The sequence below is a fragment of the Lepisosteus oculatus genome, chromosome 7 (genome assembly GCF_040954835.1).
Source record: "Lepisosteus oculatus isolate fLepOcu1 chromosome 7, fLepOcu1.hap2, whole genome shotgun sequence".
Classification (NCBI taxonomy): Eukaryota; Metazoa; Chordata; class Actinopteri; order Semionotiformes; family Lepisosteidae; genus Lepisosteus; species Lepisosteus oculatus.
This window is the reverse complement of record NC_090702.1, coordinates 43,555,943-43,580,102: the sequence shown is the minus strand read 5'-3', so window position 1 is coordinate 43,580,102 and position 24,160 is coordinate 43,555,943. Positions and strand designations below refer to the sequence as shown.

General features: G+C 40.2%; 1 protein-coding gene across 2 annotated transcripts; it reads left to right on the top strand.

Moving 5' to 3' along the window:
- The first annotated feature begins 63 nt into the window (after positions 1–63).
- On the top strand, positions 64–22,232 carry fbxo18 (F-box DNA helicase 1). Of its 2 annotated transcripts, none has more exons than XM_015352385.2 (22): positions 64–172; positions 2,162–2,233; positions 2,678–2,818; positions 3,587–4,098; positions 4,893–5,023; positions 5,362–5,497; positions 7,008–7,198; positions 8,092–8,202; positions 8,853–8,953; positions 9,836–10,004; positions 10,790–11,012; positions 11,744–11,831; positions 12,549–12,635; positions 12,821–12,957; positions 14,389–14,485; positions 15,750–15,871; positions 17,285–17,360; positions 17,698–17,901; positions 19,203–19,328; positions 20,256–20,362; positions 21,249–21,383; positions 21,929–22,232. In XM_015352385.2, the coding sequence occupies exons 2-22, from the start codon at positions 2,215–2,217 to the stop codon at positions 22,094–22,096; spliced, it is 3,081 nt and encodes a 1,026-aa protein (XP_015207871.2). In that variant the 5' UTR covers positions 64–172; positions 2,162–2,214; the 3' UTR covers positions 22,097–22,232. The 2 variants fall into 2 exon arrangements, with proteins under 2 accessions (XP_015207871.2, XP_015207870.2); XM_015352384.2 differs by having other exon boundaries at positions 2,658–2,818.
- Positions 22,233–24,160: the final 1,928 nt, after the last annotated feature.

The window sequence follows — 24,160 nt, the reverse complement described above, 5'->3', positions numbered from 1 at the left end:
GTCACCTATCATAGGCTCAACCTGCATGACGAAAGGCGTTCCCATTGGTCAGTCTGGGTGACCCGCAGTTGGAAGTGTGGTAAACGTCATATTGAAAGTGGAAGGGAAACGTCTTTATTGTCAAGACTGTAATTGGTATTATTTATTCACAGCAGACCATCAAAGTTTACAGGTGAGGAAACAAAAAATATTCTCTAACCTTGTTTCGTTCTATGTTGATTTTTAATTGTTAAAAGGGTTATTTATTTTGGATTTTGGCATCCTTAAAATATTGTCATCTCTGGACTTGCTGGAATTGCTGCTTATCAGACTCCAATGAAAATGTTTATTAGTTCTAGTTTGATTCGGAGTGAACGCCTAGCTGACAGTCACGTTGTTGTGTATTGGCCTATTGAAAGTATAAGGCTTGAAAATAATAATGTAACAAGAACTAGGCTGCGATCAAGTTGGCTGATGTTTTCCTTGGCAGGAAAACAAAACTTCAATGAAAATGTCACATTAATGTGTGAACTGCATTTAGGCCTAAACAGTGATTAAGCGCAGACATGTCCACTGAGATGAAAAATAGTATTTGTAACCTCTCCGTTACAACTGGGGAGAGCGTGTGCATCCTACAATTAAATGCATACTCCTTGTATGTAATTAAGTTGGTTGTACCAAGGTTACAAAAACAAATACAAAGTTTCGGGATTTATTTTTGAAAAAATAAAATATTTTCCATCAGGTGACACGGTGTCGCAGTGGTTAGCAGTACTGTTTCTTAGCGCTGGGCTCCACTCCTGCTCTGCTGTCCGTGTGTAGTAACTATCTTCTCCCGGTGGTCATGTGGGTTTCCTCCAGGTGCCTCAGTCTCCCCGCCAGTCCAGAGACATACTGGTAGGTTAACTGGCTTCTGGGAGAACTGGCCCTGGTGTGAGTGTCTGTGTGCCCTGTGATGGACTGGTGTCCTGTCCAGGGCGTACCCTGCCCCTTCACCCGTTGCTTGATGGGATAGGCTCCAGCTCTGCTGTGACCCGGAATGGGAAGAAGCAGTTAGAAAATGAATGCATTTTTTTTTGTAAGGTGTGTTTTCAAAGTTCACAGTGATTTTTTTTTTCCCGGTCTCCATAGCAATGAACAAAAAACACTTAGACACTGGTTTCTATTCTTTTAAAAAGCAGGTACAGCACCTTTTCCACATTCAGTTTGCGCAATACTGGCAGGTCAACCTAAAGTGTGCTGGCCCTGTCTGTCACAGATGTAGTGCCAGTGTCTTTGGGCAGGCCTGTGTTACACACTGTTAACTGATTTGCTTGTGACTGGGAGTGGCATGGCACCTTTTTGTGGCAGGTCTGCTTGCTGCCTTCTGGTGAATTTGGGTGTAGACTGAGGTACTTTTAACAATTTTTTAAATGTATTACAGTATAACATTAGTACAGCCATCACCTGAACGTGAAGCAATTCCAGTGCCACACTGCACTCAGATTTACTGTTTGCATGCAAAGCCATTCCACAGCTCTTTTGTGCCATAAACACAAACGCATAACGCATGCTGACGCAGCTACCCACCTAAGGTACTTTTAGGTCACACTTATTTGCATTCATTGCCAAAGATTATTTTTTATTCACCCAAGCACCTAGCTACTGTGACACAAGGTTCAGTGGCTTATGCTGTCCTGCGGAAATTTTCGTTTAACTCCCCATGTGAGCTCCCAGTCTCTGTGTGATTTTTACTTGTGTTGTTATTCTGTTTTGAAAAGTTAAAAAAAAAAGTTCAAACACAATTATGCAAAGCCGAAGCCTTTAGACATTTCGGTTTTGGTTATGCATTAAGACTTAAGGGGCAAGCTCTGTGTTTATGGCACAAAAGAGCTGTGGAAGGGCTTTGCATGCAAACAGTAAATCTGAGTGCAGTGTGGCACTGGAATTGCTTCACCTTCAGGTGATGGCTGTACTAATGTTATACTGTAATACGTTAAAAGAATTGTTAAAAAAATGTAGCATGGTATAGCTATTTTGAGATTTGTGAATTCTGTTGTTGCAAACTTTTTAATATCCCCTCTGTTTTAGACATGGCTTTGCATACTATTTAAACATGCCAGTTATTTTGCACGCTAGTTAAACAGGGCTGTGTGATCAATCAGTGCAGGCACTGCACTATGTCACTCTTGGTTTGCTCCAGGGTCACCCATGTGTTCCGCGCTGGTGTTTTGGACGTCACCACCATGAAGCACCATGGAAACGGCAATCAGAGGTAACTACGGTTTTTTCCCCCCTTTTGTTTTTGTAATTGTAGTGGTATATAAAGCTGTGGCATCTAACTTACTGTTATGTTATTGAGGTTAACGATTCCATAAGCCTTCTGGGTATTATTAAAATAAGCTGTATGTAAAATATTTGGGAATGTTACCTTTGCCTGTTTAAACATATTAATTTAACCATTAATGTAAGTGATCGAAAGCTTAGATGGAATGAACATCACTAGTGCGGGATTTAGACATCTTGCGTTTTTCCTATGTTTAGACTGCCTAAGATTCTTATTTTTGTTTAATCCCTCCTCACTTTTCCAAACAGGCATTACAAAGAAGGGAATATGATATTGTCTTGTAGGGGTTCAATATGTGGTTTTCCAGTACAGTTTGACCCATTATAACAGTCGCAATACCTGGTCTGAGCAGTTTGTTTTGCTCTGAGCTAGGGAAGGCCAAAAGAAGGCACTTGAGTGCTTATGACTGTGCAGTCCTTGAGCGTAGCCTGCAGGGGAGTCTGTCCCTTACCAGGCCCTTCAGCACACCTCATACCAGCAAGGCTCTCCACAGGGGACTTTACCCAAGGAAAGGTACTGTGGTGTTACTTTATTAGCTGATTACATTTTTCACAAGATAGTTCTGGCATTCCTTCTTTAAGGAGTTGACTGTAAGATTAAATATTTTCACTATGGTAGAAACTCAGTGGATTATATGTGTATACTAGCGTATATATAAATGGACTGTAGGTTATATATATTTATCTTTGTATATTATGTAGATGTATGAGTGCAAGGCTGAAGAGATAGACAATAGTTAAAAAAAAGTAAAATGTTGAAGTCAAAGACCATAAAAAGGTTTAGAAGTGAGAGGGAGTCATTTGGCCCATTTAGTGTGTTTGGTGGTTAGTAGCTAATTCATCCAGGGATCCTATCCAGTTATTTCTTTTGGCTTTAGCGTGGCTGGGCAGCTTGTACTTTACTCCCACAACCCCACCAAAGGCAGTACAATAATCGGACATTATTAGTCCTAAGTACAACACAATTTCAGAAGTTAAATACTGGCAAACCTGCACTGATAAGGGACTACAGTGTTTGCCTTCTTTCATTTTCTGTATATAGTTTGCTGGAGGAATACGTCTGTTATGTTAACGCATATTTACATGTCATCTATTAGTTCACAGAAAGCCATGTTATCTCACTTGGTATTCTCTGATCTGTGGGGGTGTTTTGTTACTTAAATAAATAGGCTTTCACATAAAACTGTTGTTGCCAGGGCTAATGTTTAACCTTGTTGTTATTAACGTCTTCCTTAGGGTAAAACTAAAAGTTGGATTTTAAGCCTTTGTCTTGTGCACGTAGGTGTAAATGACCATTTGAAGCAGAGGGGCATCAAAGACTTCTTCCGGGTGACAGGGGTCAGTCCTCGTAAGATGGCCAAAGGAGTGAAGACAGAGAAGGGCTGCGGCGGCGATTTCGCCGCGGAGGACGACGTGTTGAATTTCAACCCTGGGGATGTCGTCATGGAGGACTTTAAAGAAGAGCCGGGTTTCAGGGAGGCCGATCTGAGACAGGGCCTGAAGCGCTCGTCAGAGTGCCTGGGCGGCGACAGTGCAGGGTGCAGCAGCTGGGCGCGACAGCCGGGGGCTGACCGTGTGAAAAAAGAGGACGAGGAAATACCTGTGGATTCGCTCCCTGACGTTCATTACGGACTCCTGGGGAGCACCGAGGGCAAGCAGGAGCCTTCTGGACACATTGGCCATCTGCCTGAGGAGATCCTCACCGTCATCTTCAGCCACCTGCCAGCGGAGGACCTGTACCGCCACATCAGCCTCGTCTGCCAGCGCTGGAGGGCCATAGTTCACGACCCTCTGGTTTGTTCTCATAACGTCACACTTTAATATTGACATTCTTCGGCATGGGAGGAAAATATTGGTAGGCTGTTGAGCCTATCCTTTGTGATTTTAAATGTAAGAATAAGACTGAAGAGTCTTATTTTAAATTATTGGTATAATGCCTAACTGTAGAGTTATTCATTTTAGTGCTTAAATCTGAGCTTTGAGCGGAATCTGGCATTGACAGTCGAATGAGTAACTCAGCAGTGAGGTAGGATGCAGCCTGAGCAGGAGGGCAGAAACAAACACTCTCGCACTCACACCAGCGCCAAATTTCCAAAAAGAAGCCAATAAACTTACCAGTATGTCTTTGCACTGTCCGCAAAGGGGGCGGAGCGGTGGCTCTGTGGCTAAGGATCTGCGCCTGTGGCTGGAAGGTTGCCGGTTCATTTCCCGCGTCCGGCAGAGGAATCCTACTTCATTGGGCCCCTGAGCAAGGCCATTAACCCCAACTGCTCAAGGGGCACAGTTTAAGTGGCTGACCCTGCGCTCTGACCCCAAGCTTCTCTCCCTGTCTGTGTTTCTCATGGAGAGCAGGTTGGGGTATGTGAAAAGACAAATTCCTAATACAAGAAATTGTATATGGCCAATAAAGTGATCTTATAAAACCTGCAAGAACATGCAAACTCCACACAGACGCCACCCCAGAATTGAACCTGGATCCCCAGTACAGCAAGGCAGCACTGCTAAGCACTACATCACCGAAGCACACAGAAGTGTTGAACCATTTTATGGTTGTTGAACCATTTTATCTTATTATTGTTTGTTTGCAGTTTGTACCCTGGAAAAAGCTGTACTACCAGTACAGAAAGGGGATGTGTCAGGCTGTGGAGGAGGTTAAGGCAATCCTCACTGAGGATCACATCACAACCGATGAGAACTCATGTCTGGTGAATCTGGTAAAGTAAGTCGCCCCTTTTACTCTGCTGATGAGCAGAAATCATTGAGTGAGAGCCTTGCCTTCATAAGCTTGAAAGCAATTTTTGTTCTGTCTTTAAATATACTGTTCAATAGAGATAATGCAAAAAAAAAAGCAAGTTGTTGCATTTCACCTTCACATTTATAGTAACAAATTCAGAAGACTTATCTGATTGTCTGGTCTGGTTTTTGTAGCATGGGGTTAAGTCACACTTTTGTATGTCTCGATGTATTTAGTTACAGCCTGGCTGTTTTGCTCTTTGTCATCTACCAGAGGACTCAAGTGTTCTTAACTAGTGTCCTTGTTTCCCTTTGTGTGAACAGATACATGTCCAGGTTTAAGCACAGGCGAAGTGCACAGCCAGCAAGCGTACAGAAGTGTTTGAAAGCTCATCCTTTATATGCTCAGGCTGAAGCATGTATGAAGGCCAGGACACCTGAATTAAAACAAATCGATGGGGTAGGTACTATTCCAGTTCGTCGTTTAGGGGTTTAACCAGAAAGGTTTACTTTTGGAATGCAGTCAAAATATCTTTTTTAGTGGTTTAGGGTTCGTTTAGAGTTAGAGTCATGAATTAGTTCAGGTGGGTAGCTGCGTTGGCATGCGTAGGCTGCAAAGGAGAAAGTAATAGGTTTATTCCATGCTGAAAAGAGAAGAAAGACAACGCAACGCGGTTTCAGCCGTGGAGTCTTCTTCAGGTGTGAGCAATCATGAATCATTAATTATTTTTGTTAGACGCTAAATTGTGTGTTTTTCACGTCTCCGCTCAAAGCTGTGAACCACACCAAAGCCCCATACCACAGGTTTGAACACTGAAGTGTGTCCCTCACTTACAGCACCATGTGCCTGCAAGCACCTTGGCAGCCACAAGAGGGCGCAGAGCACCGAGAGACCCCCCCCCCCTAGCAGACTTCTGCCACCGTACCCTCAATGGTGCTGAGCCAATTGTGCCCCACTGCTTGGGGAAGTGCTTAGTTATTGAGTCACACAGGAGGCCCTAAGATATCCCTGATTTGAGCCAGGTTTTACCTTCATACCTGCGAATGACTCAGAATCCCTGTGTGGAAAGTGTGGCCAACTAAGTTATGATTGGCTTACTGTATTTCAGTGAATCCTGCAACCTGCCTAAAACCTTCAGTCTTACCTGTGAGGGACAAGTCATTTCCCTGTTAGGTGCTGACTCTCTTGTGAGGGGCACTGAATTGATGAACAGTTGGCACGTCCAAATGAGGAGGTCTTAAAACCCAAAATAATTTGTGATTCTGATTTAAAATGTATTTGCCTCAATCTTCAACTTTAATAGTGTTCTTTTGCAAGGTTTCGTTGACTGCTTGCTTAGAAATGTGTTTTTTTTTGTTATCATGTTATTAGTGTTAGTGTTATTAGTGCTTTCTAAAACAGGTGATCAAAGTTGAACGCTTGGAGTTGAATTGAACAACTCCAAAGCCAGTGCCAAGTGAGAAGTATGTATCACGTAGCATGTCAGCAAGGAGGTTCATTTTGAAATTAAAAAAATATTTAATCTAGCAATCTTTCATGTACAGTAGCAGCCTTCACAAAACCTAACAGTTAGAAGTTAAGTGAGCAGCTAACCGTGTATTGCAGCACGAGCCTGTGTGTTGATCTAGATGTAGAGTAGGCTTGGGGCAGAGAAAAACAAAATCCTCAGAATGTCACAGGCACAGTAGTTGGTCCCCTCCAGGCAGTGAGTTAGAGATGGGCTGCTGTCCCAGGTTGGTGGAAACAAAGTGGCTAAGGTTCCCTGGGCCCTGCCATCTAGGATCTGGAGTCACAGGCCAGACAAAAACAAATCACTGATTGGATCAGTATTGGATCTTGTGATTCCCACCACAGCCTCACATAGCCAGTTCCCCCGCCCATTTCTTTAAGCGCCGAATGCGTTTAGATCCGCGCTTCAGGCAGACTTGACAAGTGCCCTGACCGACACGTCGTGTCTCGATGGCTTCAGGCTGTGAACGCCTGGGCGGCCATGGCTCTCATCGTTCTTCTGGCTCACGGCGTGAAGCATCTGCAGGCCATGGTGTCCTGCCTGAGGAGCCCAGCGTCCACCCTTTCCCTCTCCGAGATCTCGGAGTTTCTGTACTGCATGGCCACGCTGCTCCTGGCCATGAGGGAGAATGGGATCAGCATCAGCAACAGGTAGGACATGTTGTGCAGCCGGGGGGCCAGGAGATGCATTCCTCCCCACACAAGAGGTAGTATAAAGCTCTTTTCAAAATGCATGCTGCTTTTTCCTTTTCCTTTCCTTTTTCCTATTTTATTTTCTCCAAAATGTAATGATTTTCATTTAGAGCAGGGTGCTGCTAGAGTCCGATAAAAGGAAGTAGCAACAACACTGAAAAATTAGGTTTTGGATTTAGGAAGGCCATGCTGCTGTGGCATTGATTGTAATTTCATCCACACTTTCCAGCCATCCTTGCTTTATAAGTCTTTAAAGGCGATTTTAAGAGTACAAACGTTTTCGGTCAAGATTGTTTATAAGACGTACCGATAGAAAACGTCTTTAAGGAGTAGTAAAGATTTATTCTGAAGATTTATGCTGAAATGAAAACAAAAGAGACACAATGTTTCGCCTGAGAAGCCTTCTTTAAGAATCGCTTTGATGCATTTCCGTACCATACTGTGTACTGTATGCAATTGTTTTAACTTCACTTCACATTTTCAAATCTTGATTCCTTTGACCTGTACCCTGCTGTAAACATCATCTTACCTACTGACTTCATGATATCTTTCCCTCTTAAAATCTTCTCCACTGAAATATGTATCTCCCAAATGTGAAGCATGGCTTCATGAATACCTCTCCATCTTTGTTTAAAGGAAGGTGCCTGCTTAGCATGAATGGCCGCTCAGTGTCATTGGTAGTACTCAGTGGTGGAAATATTGGCAGCTACGTCACTGATGGTAGTGTCCATAAGAGATCTGTGATAGTGAACAGAGGTTTTGGTAGATGTTCAATTTGTGTCTCCTTATTCTTGCTGAAGTAAATGGTGGGATTAAGTGTTTTAAAGTTTTCAATGTGTTCACTTTTTTAGGCTGCATTATAACGTGTTTTACGTTCTGCACCTGTTGGAGAATTGTCCTACGCGCCCTGGGGAAGCCGGACAGAGAGGGGAATCTGGCAGCCAAACGCTGTATCAGCCTGGGTGAGGATTTTAGAACTGTTTCGTCACCAAAGTTACCAACGTAATGGCTGTGAAAGATCAAAGCGAATGAGTGATAGAAATTTGCTTCATCCTGATCTGAAAACTACACACCAAATAGAAAATACAAAGGAAAGCAGATTTTGAATTTAACACAAAATGCTTTTCTGTGTGGAGAAAGGAAAAACATAGATATCATTTTCAAGTAATTTCTGTCCTATACAAATGCACTTATACATCACAAGTATTAAGGATGTTTTTGTGGTTTAAGAAGATACTATGAACATGATTGATCGGTTTTCTAAGTTTTTAAGTTTTAAAGTGAAAACCTATTTCTCCACACTTGCCAAGAATAGCAGTGTTTGTGTGTCTTGGAGATCCATACCTGTCGATAAAAGTGATGTTCTGGGACGCTAAAGCTGGTTTTAGCTGGGTAGCAGACTTTATTAAAGCAGCCTAAGGAAGTCTCAAGGAGATGGCTTGCCTTACCCTCCAGGTATCAGGTGGTGTATTTTTTTTATTTGCATTTTCCTTAAGGGAAATTATTATTGTCGAAAACACGAACATAGAATAGACTTTGCACGGCTAAGGGCGCAGGCATTTTTAACAAAATTGTTACTTTTCCTTTATTAACAGGGCTTTATCTATTTCAGAGTCACTCCCATGGCAGAAATCAGAGTAACCCATGAACAGCAGCAGATCCTGAATCATGACATTGATTCTAGACACGTTGTCAAAATTATGGCATTTGCAGGTAGGAACAAGGAATAGTGCTTTCACACTAGAGCAGAGCAAAAATGATCACTTTTTTGGTGTATTAATGGCGTCTTGAAATACTACTGTGAAAGATTTACTATACCTTCTTGGTTTCTGCATTCAGCGTATTGCCTTTACACAGCAGGTTTCAGTATTTTGTGTTTGTTAAAACATGCTGACAGAGGGCGCTCTTACATTAGTAATTGTTACAAAGACTTTGTTTTAAAACCACTGAAGCTAAGCTCTTGACTTTGTTTTTAAAGCAGTAAAACTGAGCACCATTTGGACATAACTAGCATCACAGAATATAATCCGTTTACAAGTTGTTTTAATTTATATTTGCAACCCACTTAAAAGAGCAGGTGCCCAAAAAACAGCGTGAACAGGACTAAAAAACCCTATTACAAAGCTAGAATTGGTTAAGCAAATGGGAGAATCAGATGAGATCAGTTGTACAACTTGTGCCTAAAAGTCCCTGCGACGGTATTTGTCCAATGTTGTTGAAATTATCTATTGACATTTTTTAAAATGTTTTTTTTTTAAATCAAAACGTGATAGCTTGAACTGAACAGCTTAAGGATTATTCACCAGGAGCACAACATTGCTTTGAAAAGTCACAAAAATTAGTCTCTGTGTGCAATAATATGCGTCCATCCACATCTGGAGGGCTACTGAGCAAGCCTGCAAAGAATAGGTAAAATGTGTACCATCCTGGCATGCAAAGTTGGTTTTAGGGTCATTGGAGACTTATCCAAAAAGACTCACAGCTGTAATTGCTTCTTATATTAACTTGTTTTTGTGTTGACATTTAACTTATTTCACCCATAAAAGTGTTCTTGTTTAAAGTAAAGGTCACGGTTCAAAACGTTTTTATTTTTAGGCACTGGAAAGACGTCCACACTGATAGAGTACGCCAAGCAGAGGCCACTTCTGCGTTTTTTGTATGCAGCTTTCAACAAGTCTGTAGCCACGCAAGCCTCTCAGGTCTTCACTAGCAATGTGGACTGCAAGACCATCCACTCCCTGGCCTTCAGAGAAGTCGGATCCAAGTGAGCACCAGGAAATCATATACTAAGATATCTGGGGTCATATTTTGGATGGATTTATAATAACACATTTGCAGTTTTCCCCTAATAAGATAAAAAAAAAACACACTGTGTATAAACAGCTTTTTTTTTTTAAACATTAGGAACTTATATTCATAAATATACGTTTTCATAAAGTGGTACATTTTGCAAGGGAAGGTGCTCTTTGTGCACAGTCCCTGTTGTTAATGTTACAAACCCAGTGTGGGTCACAGACATGCACAATGTGTGATTATGGGTTTGGATAGTAAAACACAAAGTCATAAGGAACTTTTCTGATGAAAGTATAGCTGTCAATCCTGCTAATCAATTAAATAAAATGTTTTAAAATGTTCCCTTCATGAAAATGTGAAATACAGCTAATTTGTACAGTGAAATACAGCACATTTTTTGTCATAAAACTTCCTGAAGTAAGTGATTGTTATAACAAATTGAAGTAACAATTGTCTCATTTTTAAATGCCCCGAAAATGTGCTTACCCATATTGTCATTAATACTAACGTTTATATTATATTTCTTTAATTTTCTATATTTGTATTTTTAGATATGTGGCTTTTAATATTAAGAGGCACATGACTTCCATCACAGAATGTTTTCATATGGTAACTCTTCAACAAAAAATAATTTCAATTTATTATTACAGATTTACAGTATTAGCAATTTATTAGATCTGAGCATTGTCCATTTGTTTAAAGTCAGTCTCTTTGAACTGAGATGCAGGCAAAGTAACTTGGGTTTCTCATTGCTAGATATCACAAGCTGAAGAAACTGAACCCATACAGTCTGAACCCGTTCACTGTGGCCTGGATTCTGCCTAAAGGCAGGGGTGGGTTTGTGCGAGCCAAGCTCGTAACCCAGACTCTTAAAACTTTCTTCGCCTCTGCTGATGACACCATAACTGTGGATCATGTCCCAATGCGGTACAAAAACACAAATGGACAATATGCTTTTGTGGAGCATGAAGAGAAATTGGTATAGTATGATCATTTTATCATTATAGTTAGTCATTTCTGGCAGACAAATCTATACTGAGCATCAAAACAAACTTGTTACTTATGACTGCACAAAAAAACATAAACTCATTATTTTAAAAAATGACAGTGTTTTACAGCAAATGCACAGAAAGGGCGTATGTAGATGACTGTATCACAGTCAGTCAAGAACAACCATATGAAAATGGCACCAAACACATTTTAACAATATCCAAAACTAGTATATTGGATTTTTCTTACATGCATAAATAATGATGAACTTCTTGATGCGTTATTCATTAAGGTTGAAATCTTACTATTGGTTACTATCTTTAATAAAAACTGTTATTATTGCTACTATTCCAGCCATTTTCAATTATGTTTCTTTTTAAGATGTATTCTAGTCATTTATAAATCAAATCTGAAAATAAAACCATGATAACAATAAGGGAAATTTGAAATGACTTAAAATGGAATCAAAACTGGACAGGAGATGGCACATTAACATTAATGCAAATACAGGTATTAGTATGTGCAAAAAGAGTGAACTACTACATTAGTAACAGAAAACAGGAAGGCAGTGAACCACAGGCTTAAATAGTAAAGCAGTGTGAGGGAAAATTTCAGTACCAACTCTGTAAGTTCTGCACATATCTGAGACAAAATTTATAATGAAAAGAGAACATGTGAATGCCATTTTTAAATATATATTTTTTAATTTTTTCATAACAGAAAATTGTCCACGATACCGATGGCATCTGGGAGAGGATGAAGGAGTTGAAAGGAACAAGGGAACAAGGCCACTACATGACACACGATGGTAAAAAAGGAATATAACAACGACCATGATGGGTGCAGTCGTTGTAGTAATCAGGGGTTCTCATAACTGGTACATGTGTATATGTGCTTGCTGGAAAAAGTAATCCTTTAATCTTGGTTACATCAGATTTAGGTGTTCTTCATTAGTTATAGATAAGTATCCTTCCCTGATAATAAGGCAGACTTATTATCTCTAAAATGGAAGTTATTTAGAGTCCTTACCTCTTTTTTAACTTTATATGTACCTAGATACCAGTTATGCGATCCGCAGATAGTAGTGCTATCTACCCCCTGTTTCAACATATTTTGATGCATGGTACTGGCAGTTCTTGACTGCTTTTTTAGGTCAGGCAGGCTGGGTGCTTGTTAAGGTGTGGTATGAGAGGATAATATCTCGCAACCTTAACCCTCAGTCATACCAATAGCAAGCATGCAGCCTCAGTTACTCAAGTAGGGCATAAAATATATGACTATGTTCACTAAAATCATGACCCTGTTTTGTCCCTTTTGAGTTACTGTTTGCACATTGTGTTTTTGCAGATTTCTGTCATTTTCAAGAATGTAATTCTTGGAATGGACGATGTTTTGCCGTGTTTCATTATGTATATTGCAGAAATGGAGAACTCTTAAGATGTAATGTGATGTATTAACCTTGTTTTTGTGTTGAAATGAATTCAGGAGCAGACCTTTCCCTAAAATTGTTTATTTTTTCCTCTAGGATACTTGAAGCTTTGGCAGCTTCAAAGACCTCGGCTCTACAGATATGATGCTATTTTCATTGATGAAGCTCAAGATTGCACTCCAGGTACAGAAAACACACTGTGGTGTGTAGGCAAGCTTCAGTCATGATGCATCTGTTAAAAGTCTGAATCTAAATGTTTTTATATATATTGCTATATACAATTTTATTTTCGTTCCTACTAAATTAATTACCGTGGCCTCTAACAAAGCTGTTAACGTTTTAATTTTTTTTAAATATTCATCTTTCAGCAATCATGGACATAGTTTTGTCTCAGCCCTGTGGAAAAATACTGGTAGGAGACCCTCATCAGCAGATCTACACGTTCAGAGGTGCTGTCAATGCCTTGAATGAAGTACCACACACGCACATTTACTACCTAACACAGGTACCACTGCTAAGTTTTATCAATTTAATATATTTAGTTTGAAGTCTAAACTAGAAAGTTATGATATTAAAGGCTGAAAACCGTAAATCTGAATAATTAAAATGTGATGACTTGAAGTTTAGTTTCCTAAACTAATCCTTTGTCAGATTTCATGCTGTCTGTCAGTCATACAACACTCGTACAAATATGCTGATGGAAAAAAGAAACACAACACCTCCTCCTACACACTCTAGCCCTCTTATCTGCGTGGAACAGGCAGAAGAGTGACTCATCCGTGAAGAGGACCTGTTGCCATTGCTGACGAGTCCATCGCAGCCTCTGTCTGACCCAAGCCAGTTGGGTGTGACGTCTAGGAGTTGTTAGCAGAGGGCCTCTTACAGGTCGCCGTGCTCTGAGCCTCACTGTCCTGTCACTGGTGTGGGCATTGTGTCTGCCGGCAGTTTCAGCAGCTATACGGGTGGCATATCTGAAGCGATCTCTCAGATGGACCAGTCCTGCTCTGGTGTGGTCACTCGAAGGCGACCGGATCTTGGACGGCCATCTGTCCTGCTGGTCTGCTGAAACCTTCTCTGCAGTCGGGACACAGTGGAGCGGCTCACTCCGTAGTGTCTGGCAACGCTGGTACATAATATGCCTGCTTGCAGCATGCCAATGGCCCTCTCCCTTGCTTCTGGTGACATTCGAGGCATTATGGAATGCACAGAAAACTGACTAAGTGTGGCCTTTTCTTGCAGTGACCTAAGCTTTGAATTAAGGCCTTTTTAAAGGTGACCTGATCAGGCATTGTTCCACCTGGACCTCGTTAGGTAAAAGTGCACCTATCAAGCTTTCGTGTGATTGGCAAGTTACAATGCCTCACTACACAAGCTGTATTGCTGGTCAGAGGGCTTAAAACAAATTGACAACTTTTTGTGAAAGTACATAAGCTATAACTATAGTATTCTCATTCCAGAAAATGTTGCGTTTCTTTTTTCTATCAGTATATGTTCACGGAAGCAGTTCAGAAGGCTTCCTCCATTTAGAGTTATTTTCTATGGATATAAATGTGAGTGTAGTGAATTAATGACAGTCTTGAGAAAGCAGAGATGGTAGTAAAATCATCACCTTGTCAGGATGTTTAGAGGGGAGTTCCCAAAACTGGTCATCTTGAAAGCTCAACCAGGATGAGCTTCATCAGACATTTCCCTTCAGAGTACAGGCTACAAACTGCTTTTATAATCTCACACACGCAACAGCAAAATAAAATCTATATTAAGAGCAATTAATGTAGATTTCTTTTATAGAATTCTTGGGTGAGGACTGGTCAGAAATGCAAAATTGTCTCTGATTTCCAAATTATCACTGTGAATTTGACCTCTCTTAAAGTAAAAATACTTATTGTCGCAGAAAATGTATATTGTTTTTTTTTTGTTGTTGTTTGTTTTTGCTTAGAGCTTCAGATTTGGCCCAGAAATTGCTTACATTGGAGCCACGATATTAGACATTTGCAAAAAGGTGAAGAAAACGCTTGTTGGTGGAAATCAAGAAGGTAAATATAATATGTAAATATAATGTAGGGAGTCTGTTACATGGTTATGATGAACTATGGAAACATCTGGAGGTCTTGCAAAAATAAGAAATAAAAACTTTGGATTTTAAAGAAAAGGCGATAACTATCGCAGAGTAAAATGTACAAGTGGGCATGTTTTTCTTTTTTAAAAACAATAGTTTTGAAGTCATCTGTGCTGTACCCACCGATTTGAGATAGCCAGTTGTTCCTTTTTCATTCCTCAATGCTCAGCTGTGAATCCCGAGACCACGCTCGAGGGTGAATGAGAAAACGTAGGCAGACACTCCCATCTATCTTCCTGCCAGTCCTCTTTTAACAGGCACATGTCACAGGCACCTCAGCCCCATAAGGGAGGGAGACACGCAAGTCTCCCAGAGTGCCTGGAGTGAGCCCTGGAGGCTGTAGGGATCGCTGTGGCGCTAAGAGCTGAGAGCTGAGAGAGCCCTAGGTGACTCATTCCAGCCTACTGACAGCAGCACCCAGTCGTTTGTGCACAGCTGCTTGTGGAGCCCTGGTCACAGTCACCTCATGACGCAACCCACCCTCGAGCCCAGGATCACAGAGCTCAGCCTGCCCTCAGGCCAGCTTCATTCCTGGTGCAGTCAATCTGAAGGCCCCATGCCTGTCTGTTGTGAATCTCTCCAAGCTTCTCTTTTGTTTGCAGTCACAGCTGTTTATATACAAATTATAGATGTAGAGTGTATATGTGGTCAGTAATTGGCTGTTCAGTTTATAAACCTACAGGTCAAAGTAATCAAGGAAATGTATACAACGGTTGGTGGAATTTTGAGAGTGCTCCCGGATTTTGATTTCTGTTCTCTTGCTTTAACACCTCAAGTCTCAAACATCCAAAATAATTCTTGAATTCGTTTGGGGGAAAAAAAAACATTTGGTTTGGAAAACTGTGTGTGATTACTGTGGATAAAAAGGAGAAAGTTCTCTCCATGATTTTTTCCAAAGGTACTGTTTGTATGAGTCTTGCGAGCGCATATTCAGCAGTTCTGACTATTTCACAACACTGAGGGGCAGGACTTCAAATAAAAAAAAAAACATTTTTTGTGTATTTTCAGTTGCAGATTAAACGGATAGCCCTTTTGCCCTTATTAGGGCTTATCTTAATGTGACCTGACATACTGTATCTAACTTTGATCAGTCTATCTAAAGATACATAGTTGCTATTTTTACATGCATCAGGATGCTTGTCTAATCTGTTTGAGGTTTTCCTTTGTACTGTTTGAAACAGGGAGTGTTACTGGAACCACAGCGGGAAAGGTTGCAATTCTATCCCGTTCAAATACAATGGTGTTTGATGAGGCTGTGAGAGTAACTGAGTGTAATCCGCCCCCGAAAATTCACATTGTTGGTGTGAGTATTATAGAGGTTTGAGTTTATTCATATTATAAAAACCAATTCTATTCTTATACCTTTCACCAGGTACTGATCTCCCTGTAATATCCTAAAGCTAAAGCTCGTGCCGCATTGTTCTCTTCAAACTGTGTTTCGCTACCCATGGTTTATTTTTGTGATTGTTTTCGTTCTTCCCTATCTGAGATGATAGATTCAAAGTGAAATATTACACCCAAGTTCACAGAAAGTATTCAGTTGCACGTGAGTTCCTTCAGCTTTCGTCCCAAACCACATCACACATGCCTTTATCTCAGATCTTTCCACTGCTGTGTAAACTCAACTTTGAGAGACTAATGCAAGCAGCCCAGCTTTTTAGCACAGAGTCACTGTATGACTGACAGTCGTTGTGCCGTGTATTGAAAGCAGCTTTCAGGAAAGCAACTGTACTGTACTGTATTATTTTCTCAACAGCGTGTTAGCACAATGTATGTGCCATAATCATATTCAAGGCAAGATACATCAACAGGCAATGTGAGCATCTCCTCAGTGCCTGCCCCTACGGCAGCCACAGGTTGATGTTAATTCTTATGTTACTAAAGCTGTTACCTATTATATATGGGTAGTTATTCTCATTTCATATAATGAAATCAGAAAAAAAATCTTAAACTCTGCTTATGCTTTAAAGATGCCTTCTTCAAAAGCTTGAACTCCCAGTGAACTGTGATTTAGTGTTTGGAGAAGATGAAATCATGGCTTAGACCAAGAGAGGGAGAGAGGCTTTATGCCTTCTGGAAGTCATTATGGAGAGTTAATGCATCATGAGGAAAACATTTTTGCACTCTTACCCTGGCCCGGTTCTGAAACTGCGGTAGTCTAGTCCTCCGCAGGGGCTCAAAGGAACAAGGTTTTTCTCTTTAGTCCCTGGACAGGGCCCACAGTCCCTTCCAGCACTCCTTTGGCATGTTTACTGTGTCTCTTTGCAGTCATTTTGCTTAGCAGTAGCAATCGCAAATACCTTCGTTGCGACATCATCCATGGTGAGATTTATGAAGGGCTCGTGGTGGGTCTACTAAAACAGTTCCATGTTGCACACAAAGAATTCTCCAGTGAGCTTTGATAGAAACACTCAAGGTGAATCCACAGCTCAGATAGGGGAAAGCTGTCTACAGCTGTGACAGCTGCTACTCATGGGCCTGCTGTAATCTTTCATTTTTAAAGACGGAAATGCCTGAATATATATATTTTTTATCTAGCCCTAAAATCCATGTGTGCCAATGTATTGTTGCAGGCTTTATGCATTGTACAATGTTATCTCACTAAAAATACATTGCTGTAACTTTGTTGTGGAAATCAACTCAATAAAGGATTTACTGCACTTGGACCCTGTGCTGTAAATTCTTGACCAGGGTTTTAATTCTGTCTTTTTCTCAGGGTGTGGATAATTTTGGATTAAGAAAGATTTTAGACATCTGGATTCTTTTGCAGCCTGAGGAGGAACGTAAGCAAAGTAAGATGTGCTTCATATTTCTCTTTTTATTTATTATGTAACTCTTTTTTAAATAGACTGTGTAGTGCCAGCAGAGCATGCAAAAACAAATATACACTTTGAACCAAATGTTCAAGAAATAATAAGCAGTAAGCATTACAGGTATTGTTCGCGTTATTGTTTAATATAAAAGGGCCTTTCCAAATGTGTTCCTAAATTAAGTTTCCTAAAAAAAATTGGTTATGTTTGTAGGCTAATCTGTTATTAAATACACACATATGGTATATTTACTACTAATAATTTCTATTTAGATATCTACATCGTTGTTTCTTTAATCAAATTCCTCTTCTTTCTGCAGAAAACTTGGAAATAGTTGACAAGTTTATCCGGAATTTTTGCCGCACCTCACTTCGTGGTTACAAAGGCCTGAAGGAGTATGCTTCCACAGCTGAAGATGGAGAACTGGAAGGAAAGATTACTATGGTTGAGAAATACAATCACCGTATTCCCGAATTAGTGAATAGGATAGAGAATTGCTCTGTCTCAGACCCAGCCTCTGCAGGTAAGTAAAATCCAGAATCTCTTATCAAACGTTAATTTTTTTTCCAGTGCCGTTTATTCAATATTTATACAATATTTATGTTATATTAATACAATTTATATCTTGTGTACTAGTAGTTCCCCTTTTTCTTAATTGTTAAAGTGACCTACCACATTTTGCTCTGTTAACAACCTCAAATTGCAAGTAATTTGTACAGGATATTTTTTTGTATGATTAACAAAACATACTTAACATTTTGATGGGACATCATCATTATTGTAAAAGACAATTTGAAGAAAAATCCAGATTGGACAAGTATTCACCCCCTGAGCCTATCAGTATTTAATATTTAGGTGCTCCCTCTTTTCCAGCAATCGCAGCTTCGAGTCTTCTGCGGTATATTGTAGCCAGCTTTTCACATATTGCGGGTTTAATTTTCATCCTCTCTTCCTTGCAAAATTGCAAAATTGTTGTGGCAATGGTGTACAGCAATCTTCAGTTCCTGCCACAGATTTTCTATGGGATTTAAGTCTGACCTTTGACTATGCTGCTCAAGGACTTACCCCTGCTTGTTTTTAAGACACTCAAGGGTTGGTTTTCAACTTTGCCCTGTTGAAATACGAATCTCTGTCCCAATTTCAGAGAACAAAGACATTGTAGGTCTTTGACGGTTGTTTTCGGCCCCTTAACTGCTTCTCTATTCAATGGCCTTTTTGCCCAGCTGCTGAGTTTTGGAAGATGACCTGGTTGTTGAAGATTCTTAGTACTTTTATGCATTCTCCACTCCCTGATAGTTGATTTAACAGTGCTCCATGGGATACTCAGTGCCTTAGAAATCCCTCACCTCACTCTTGTCAGTCTATAACTCTGCTCCTTAGATGTTATCTTCACATTTCTTTGTATGAATTGTCCAAAGGTGGGAACTCGCACAGACAGGAGTATTTCATCTTACCAGGAAAGGTATGCTCAAACTGAGTGGTAAACCACTTTAATTGCACACAGGTGGATTCCAGTCAATGTACTGTGCAAATTGTGAAGGCAACTAATTGAGATAGAGCTAATTAAGGAGTGTTAATGCTAAGAGGGTGAGTACTTTTCCAATGAAGATTTTTAGTGCTTTTATTTTTTTAGTTTCAAACTTTTAAACACACTGAAATTGTAGAGGATGTTTTATGGATTAAGATGGCAAGACTGTAAGTATGTCAAGTTTACCAGTTGTAACACAGCAAAATGTGGCAAAATACAATAGAGGTCAATACTTTCTGCACACATTGTGTCTACACCATTATAATAGCAATTTCTTTTCTTCCTTTTATCTGAAGATTTTATTCTGGGAACAGTTCACAAAGCCAAAGGACTAGAATTTGACACAGTGGTAGTCACAGATGACTTCATCAAAGTCCCCTGCGCCAGACATAATCTTCAGCGTCTGCCAAGATTTGGAGATGGTAAGTATGAGAGAAATTGGAACAACAGTTTTGAATGGGACACATTTCACTACATTAGGCTAGAGTCTTTGCAAAGCTGTAAAAGTATATTTATAAACATAGAATGTGTTTTGAATGGGAGGTGTTTATTAACGGCTTTCTTTTTCATTGAGACTTTGGAGCATGTAAAACATTTCATAAAACAACATTTTTCTCATTTTTTACAGCAAGCATTGTAAACATTTTAACAGTTATGATTATGAGGAATGAACTTATGAACTGCTTGAAAATGTTTTTACCAAAACTCTTTAGTGTTGAAGATATACAGTATATCTGAGAAGGTTTATTTGCTGAATTAATGGTTCAAGACCTGTTGCACTAAGGAAAATGAATTGTAGTTGTACCAGTTTTACATTTAAATTTCTATTTTTTTAATTTAGTGAAAATTTCCCATTTATTGTAAAGAATTCATTTAGCTTTAAGTATTTTTCTGTCACTTTAAACTGGGCCTTAAGAAGTGATTTTGGAAACATTGTCTTACGGAATCAGAAAGATAATGAAAATATAAGCAAAAGTAACAGTGGAGTTGGAATTTATAAAAAACTAAAATGTGGCATTGTGCCCTTTTAGTAAAGTTTAGAAATTGTCAAAAGGTAGTGAGCATGATTTCCCTTATTAATCAGTTATTAATCAGCTAAATCAGTCCGTATTCCTTTTTTTCACATCATTTAGGTGATCATTTCTCAGCAGGTGAAGCACATGCCTGCCCACTATTTAACATTAGAAAGCCTTACAAATACGGTCAAGTCAACAAAACTAACCAGGACTAACACCAGATATCAGAAGTTAACTAATCATGTGTTGTGGCTGTTTCTAGTTTGGTCTGTAGCAGAGCTGAGCTGAGGAAGAAAAGAAACAACTGGTCACATGCTCTGTCTTGTCCTTTAGGATCTGTTCCTGATGATGAGTGGAACCTGCTGTACGTAGCTGTGACACGGGCCCGAAAAAACCTAGTGATGACTAAATCTTTAGAAAATATCCTCACCCTGGCTGGGGTGAGTGAGCAAAATGTGTTCTTTTTCTCAGGTGGAATAAGGGAAGCACCTCATTTTGTTGAAAATCTTTATTGGCTTCCACAACACTAAAATTGGACTAGAGGAATGGCAGTGAGGTCATTTAATCTTTTAATCATAAATCAATCCTATCTTTTTCCTTTATTCAGCAGTTATCTTTACTTACCAACAGTAGTAATTTGCTTTATTGTTAACAGTTTTACAAGGTCACTTTTTATTACATCTTTAATATGAGCTTAGGAAGACTTACCACTGAGGTTTAATTTTCTCTTTAAAATTCACACAAGGATATTACTTTATTATATGCTTAATTCATCAGTCTAACAAGGCAAGCCCCTAGAAGCACATATATTACTTCAAATACATTATGGTTTGCTCAGATCTGTATTGGGCAGCTAGCCAGCTGTTAGGAGCTCCTAAGAGGGCAGGGATCTGTATGAATAAGAGCTATGAACCCACCTATTGACACAAAGACCTTACTGCCAGCCTGAAATACAAACAGGATTAAGTAGACCTCATACTGATAACACACACAGTTTGAAAGATACATGAGGGTTACATAGTTTCTTACCTGATGCAGGGTTTCATTGGCGAATCAGATCAGATGGGATTTGACTGTTCCATATGGGTGGTTTTAGAATGGCTAGAGTAATTAATACAGAATCATCTAAAGATTCTGTGTATTTTATCTTTATCTGATTCTGTATTGTTAGCCAGCCAGCAGCATATTACTGTGCAACTCACAAATAGTAACCCAATGAAGCTCAGCGGGTGGGAGCCTGGCCAGTACCTGGATGGGAGACCTCCTGGAAAGCTTAAGTTGCTGATCATGGTTCTAATCCTCATTGTTTGGAATTTGTCAATGTAGGAATACTTCTTACGCTCCGAAATGACTAGTAACCTCGTCACAGACGGCCAACTCCCTCTGTGTGCTGTCCGGGACTGTCAGAACCCAGTGAGAGAAGAAGCTGTCCTTACGATGCAGAAAATCCCGATTAAATATGTATGATTTGAATTTCATTTACTCTTTTAATGTCATTGTTCCTTATTTTCTACAACTATATACAGTATATATAATCTTGCATTTTGTAAAAAATATTCTATTGGAAATGATAGTTTATAAAGGTGTGTACGCATGTTTTTTTTTAAGAAAGTACACAAAATCCTTTAAAGTCGGTTTTCCAGTTCTGTGAGGGCTTAATGACTGAGTTTGATTTCTTCATTTTGTTTTTGAGTCTGCTCAGGGTGCAACTGATCATTCTAGCGTGAATGTGATAGGACAGCGATTGCTAAACTGAAACTCTTTTGGTTTAATAACTACCCCCATGAGTCATTGTGATCACCTAATAAGAATTCTACCTGATTAACTGCATCATGTACATGTAGACAGTATGTTAATAAGTATTCTGAAAAAAAAGAATGGGGTAGGCGCCAGTGATGGTGTATTCACTAGCATTGTCCAGTTTGTGCTTTTATGATCTCCCATGGCAGCGGTATTTGTCTTTATGTGGCCTTTATAGCCCACTGCTATGTGTTTTCTGTTGGCAGGGTGATAGAGTGGATGCAGGAGGGCCCTTCTGCACTACGTGTGTTGACCAGCGTCTGGGGCCAATGACTTACTTGATCGGTCCCCCCGAGCTCACGACATTGATGCCCTATACAGAGGAGCGTGTGGCCCTACCAGTGAACATCGCCTTGTTGCTTGCTCTGTTTTAAACTTCCCGAATCTCCACAGAAGGTGCTTTCCACTAAAGCCTTTGCGTCTAAAACGTTGTTGTTTTAGAGTTGTCTCTCTTGCTCATTGACATGTTTATATGTATTCTTAAACAAAATAAAGGGATATTTTTGCCTATTTCATATGAAAAACGATGTATTGATTCATTGCCTGCTTTTGAATGCTGCTGTGAACTGCTGTAAACTCATATAATTCACACAAAAAATATTCCTTATCCTTATATAGCACATTCCATTAAAAGCACTTTACAGAAAATGGGGACTCCTCTCCATTACCACCAGTGTGCAGCCCCCTTGATGTGACAGCAGCCAGAGTGCTCACCACACACCAGCTATTAGTGAGGAGGAGAACAGTGATGAAGCCAGTTAATTATTGAGGATTATTAGGAGGCCACGATATGTAAAGGCCAGGTGGAAATTTGGAAAGTGTAACTAGGGTTAAACCCCTACTTTTTTTTTAAAGAAACCCCCATGGATATTTGATGACCATGGTGAGTCAGGACCTCAGTTTTACATCTCATTTGAAGAATGGCGCCCTTTTTATAGTAAAGTGTCCCCATCATTATATTGGGGTATTAGGACCCACAGGGTGAGCGCCCCCCACTGGTCCCACTAACACCTCTTCCAGCAGCAACCTTAGCTTTCTAAGGAGGTCTCCCATCCAGGTACTGACCGGGCTCACACCTGCTGAGCTTCAGTGGGTTGCCAGCTATGAGTTGCAGGGTGGTATGACTGCTGGCAAAAATGTCATTTCATTTGCCTCTAAAATTGACTACTTTCCCCATTTGAAAAGCAAGAGCATGAGTTGCTTCCATTTTGCAAGTGCAGTTTTGGAACTCCTTGCTCCTGCTTGTTGCTTGCCTGGATAGGTTCCCCCGTGGCCCTGTAATAAATAAAGCGGTTAGAAAATGGATGGATGAAGCCCTGGATTCTTTGAGCATGTTTTGCACTTGGAATCTCCAGCGGTTGCGTTACTGGTCTCATCTTTGTGTTCACTGATAGTGCCCTGTGGCAGTCTCTGCCCTTTGCCGCACAGCATCGCTGCTTGACATCCGCTGAGAAAGGTTGCTGCTTTGCCTCTTCCCTGTAATGTGAAACCTTTCATTATTTCAACTGTACCTCCTTCAACTTCCTTGCCTGGCGGCCTCATCTAGCCTTTTCTTTCAACCCACATATTTGTCATTCTCACTCGGCTTACCAGACAACCCCCCCTTTTCCTTGGGCCACATTTTCTTTTCATTATTTCCCTTGTAATCCACAGTAGGGGTAATCAATTCTGGTCCTGGAGGGGCCAATGTGTCAGGAGGTTTTCAGCCCAGCTGAAGGAGCTGTTTGTGTGGTTTAATGGCACTAATTTAGCCACTTCTCCCAGCAACTCATTCACTGGTGCTTTAGATATCCGGAACAGGTCCAGACAGATTGACATTCCTGAACCAGGATTCGGGTTAACCCTAGTCTACAGAAAGTGTGGAAAGCCTCACTCAGTTTAAAATATATTAATGTGCATTCTTAATTATGATTGCTTTGTAATAATAGCAAATACTGCTAAAATTAGCATGAGTAATCAAGTACTAAATTCAGAATTGCCTGATAGGAGAGCCTTGCAGAAAGAATAGTGTTAATGCAAGAGTTTTGGTCTTTTGAGCGTCTGGAATTGCAAGCATTCTCATCCGTAAACAAGAACTTCATCAGAAGGCATTGGGAAGTTATTTTTTTTACATATCGTGGGGTAGTTATTGCTTTGTAACAACCTTTGTGGTCTTACTTCTTTCATGCCACTCCACTGCTCTCATCTCATTAGAGGTGCCATGTAGTAACCACTATTGGCCATTTTCTAGACAGCTGGTGATCCATGCTGATAGGAGTCGGTATATTTTCCAGATAATATCTAGCGAATGTATTCATGTCACAGTGGAGGTACAGGTGTAGAGCTACAGTATGTAATGTTTAATCGTACAGCTTTAATTAAATGGAAGCATCAAACCCTTAAGTACAGCAAAGTTTAAAGCCTGTTACAGCAACGGCACAACCTCTAATGTAAAAGCA

What these genes read in the sequence shown, in the direction of transcription:
- fbxo18 (XM_015352384.2), top strand. Translation starts at nt 2,205, where the DNA reads ATGAAGCACCATGGAAACGGCAATCAGAG. An exon ending in CTCAGACCCAGCCTCTGCAG is followed by an intron (nt 17,902 to 19,202) that starts GTAAGTAAAATC and finishes TTTTATCTGAAG; the next exon opens with ATTTTATTCTGGGAACAGTT. An exon ending in TCTGCCAAGATTTGGAGATG is followed by an intron (nt 19,329 to 20,255) that starts GTAAGTATGAGA and finishes CTTGTCCTTTAG; the next exon opens with GATCTGTTCCTGATGATGAG.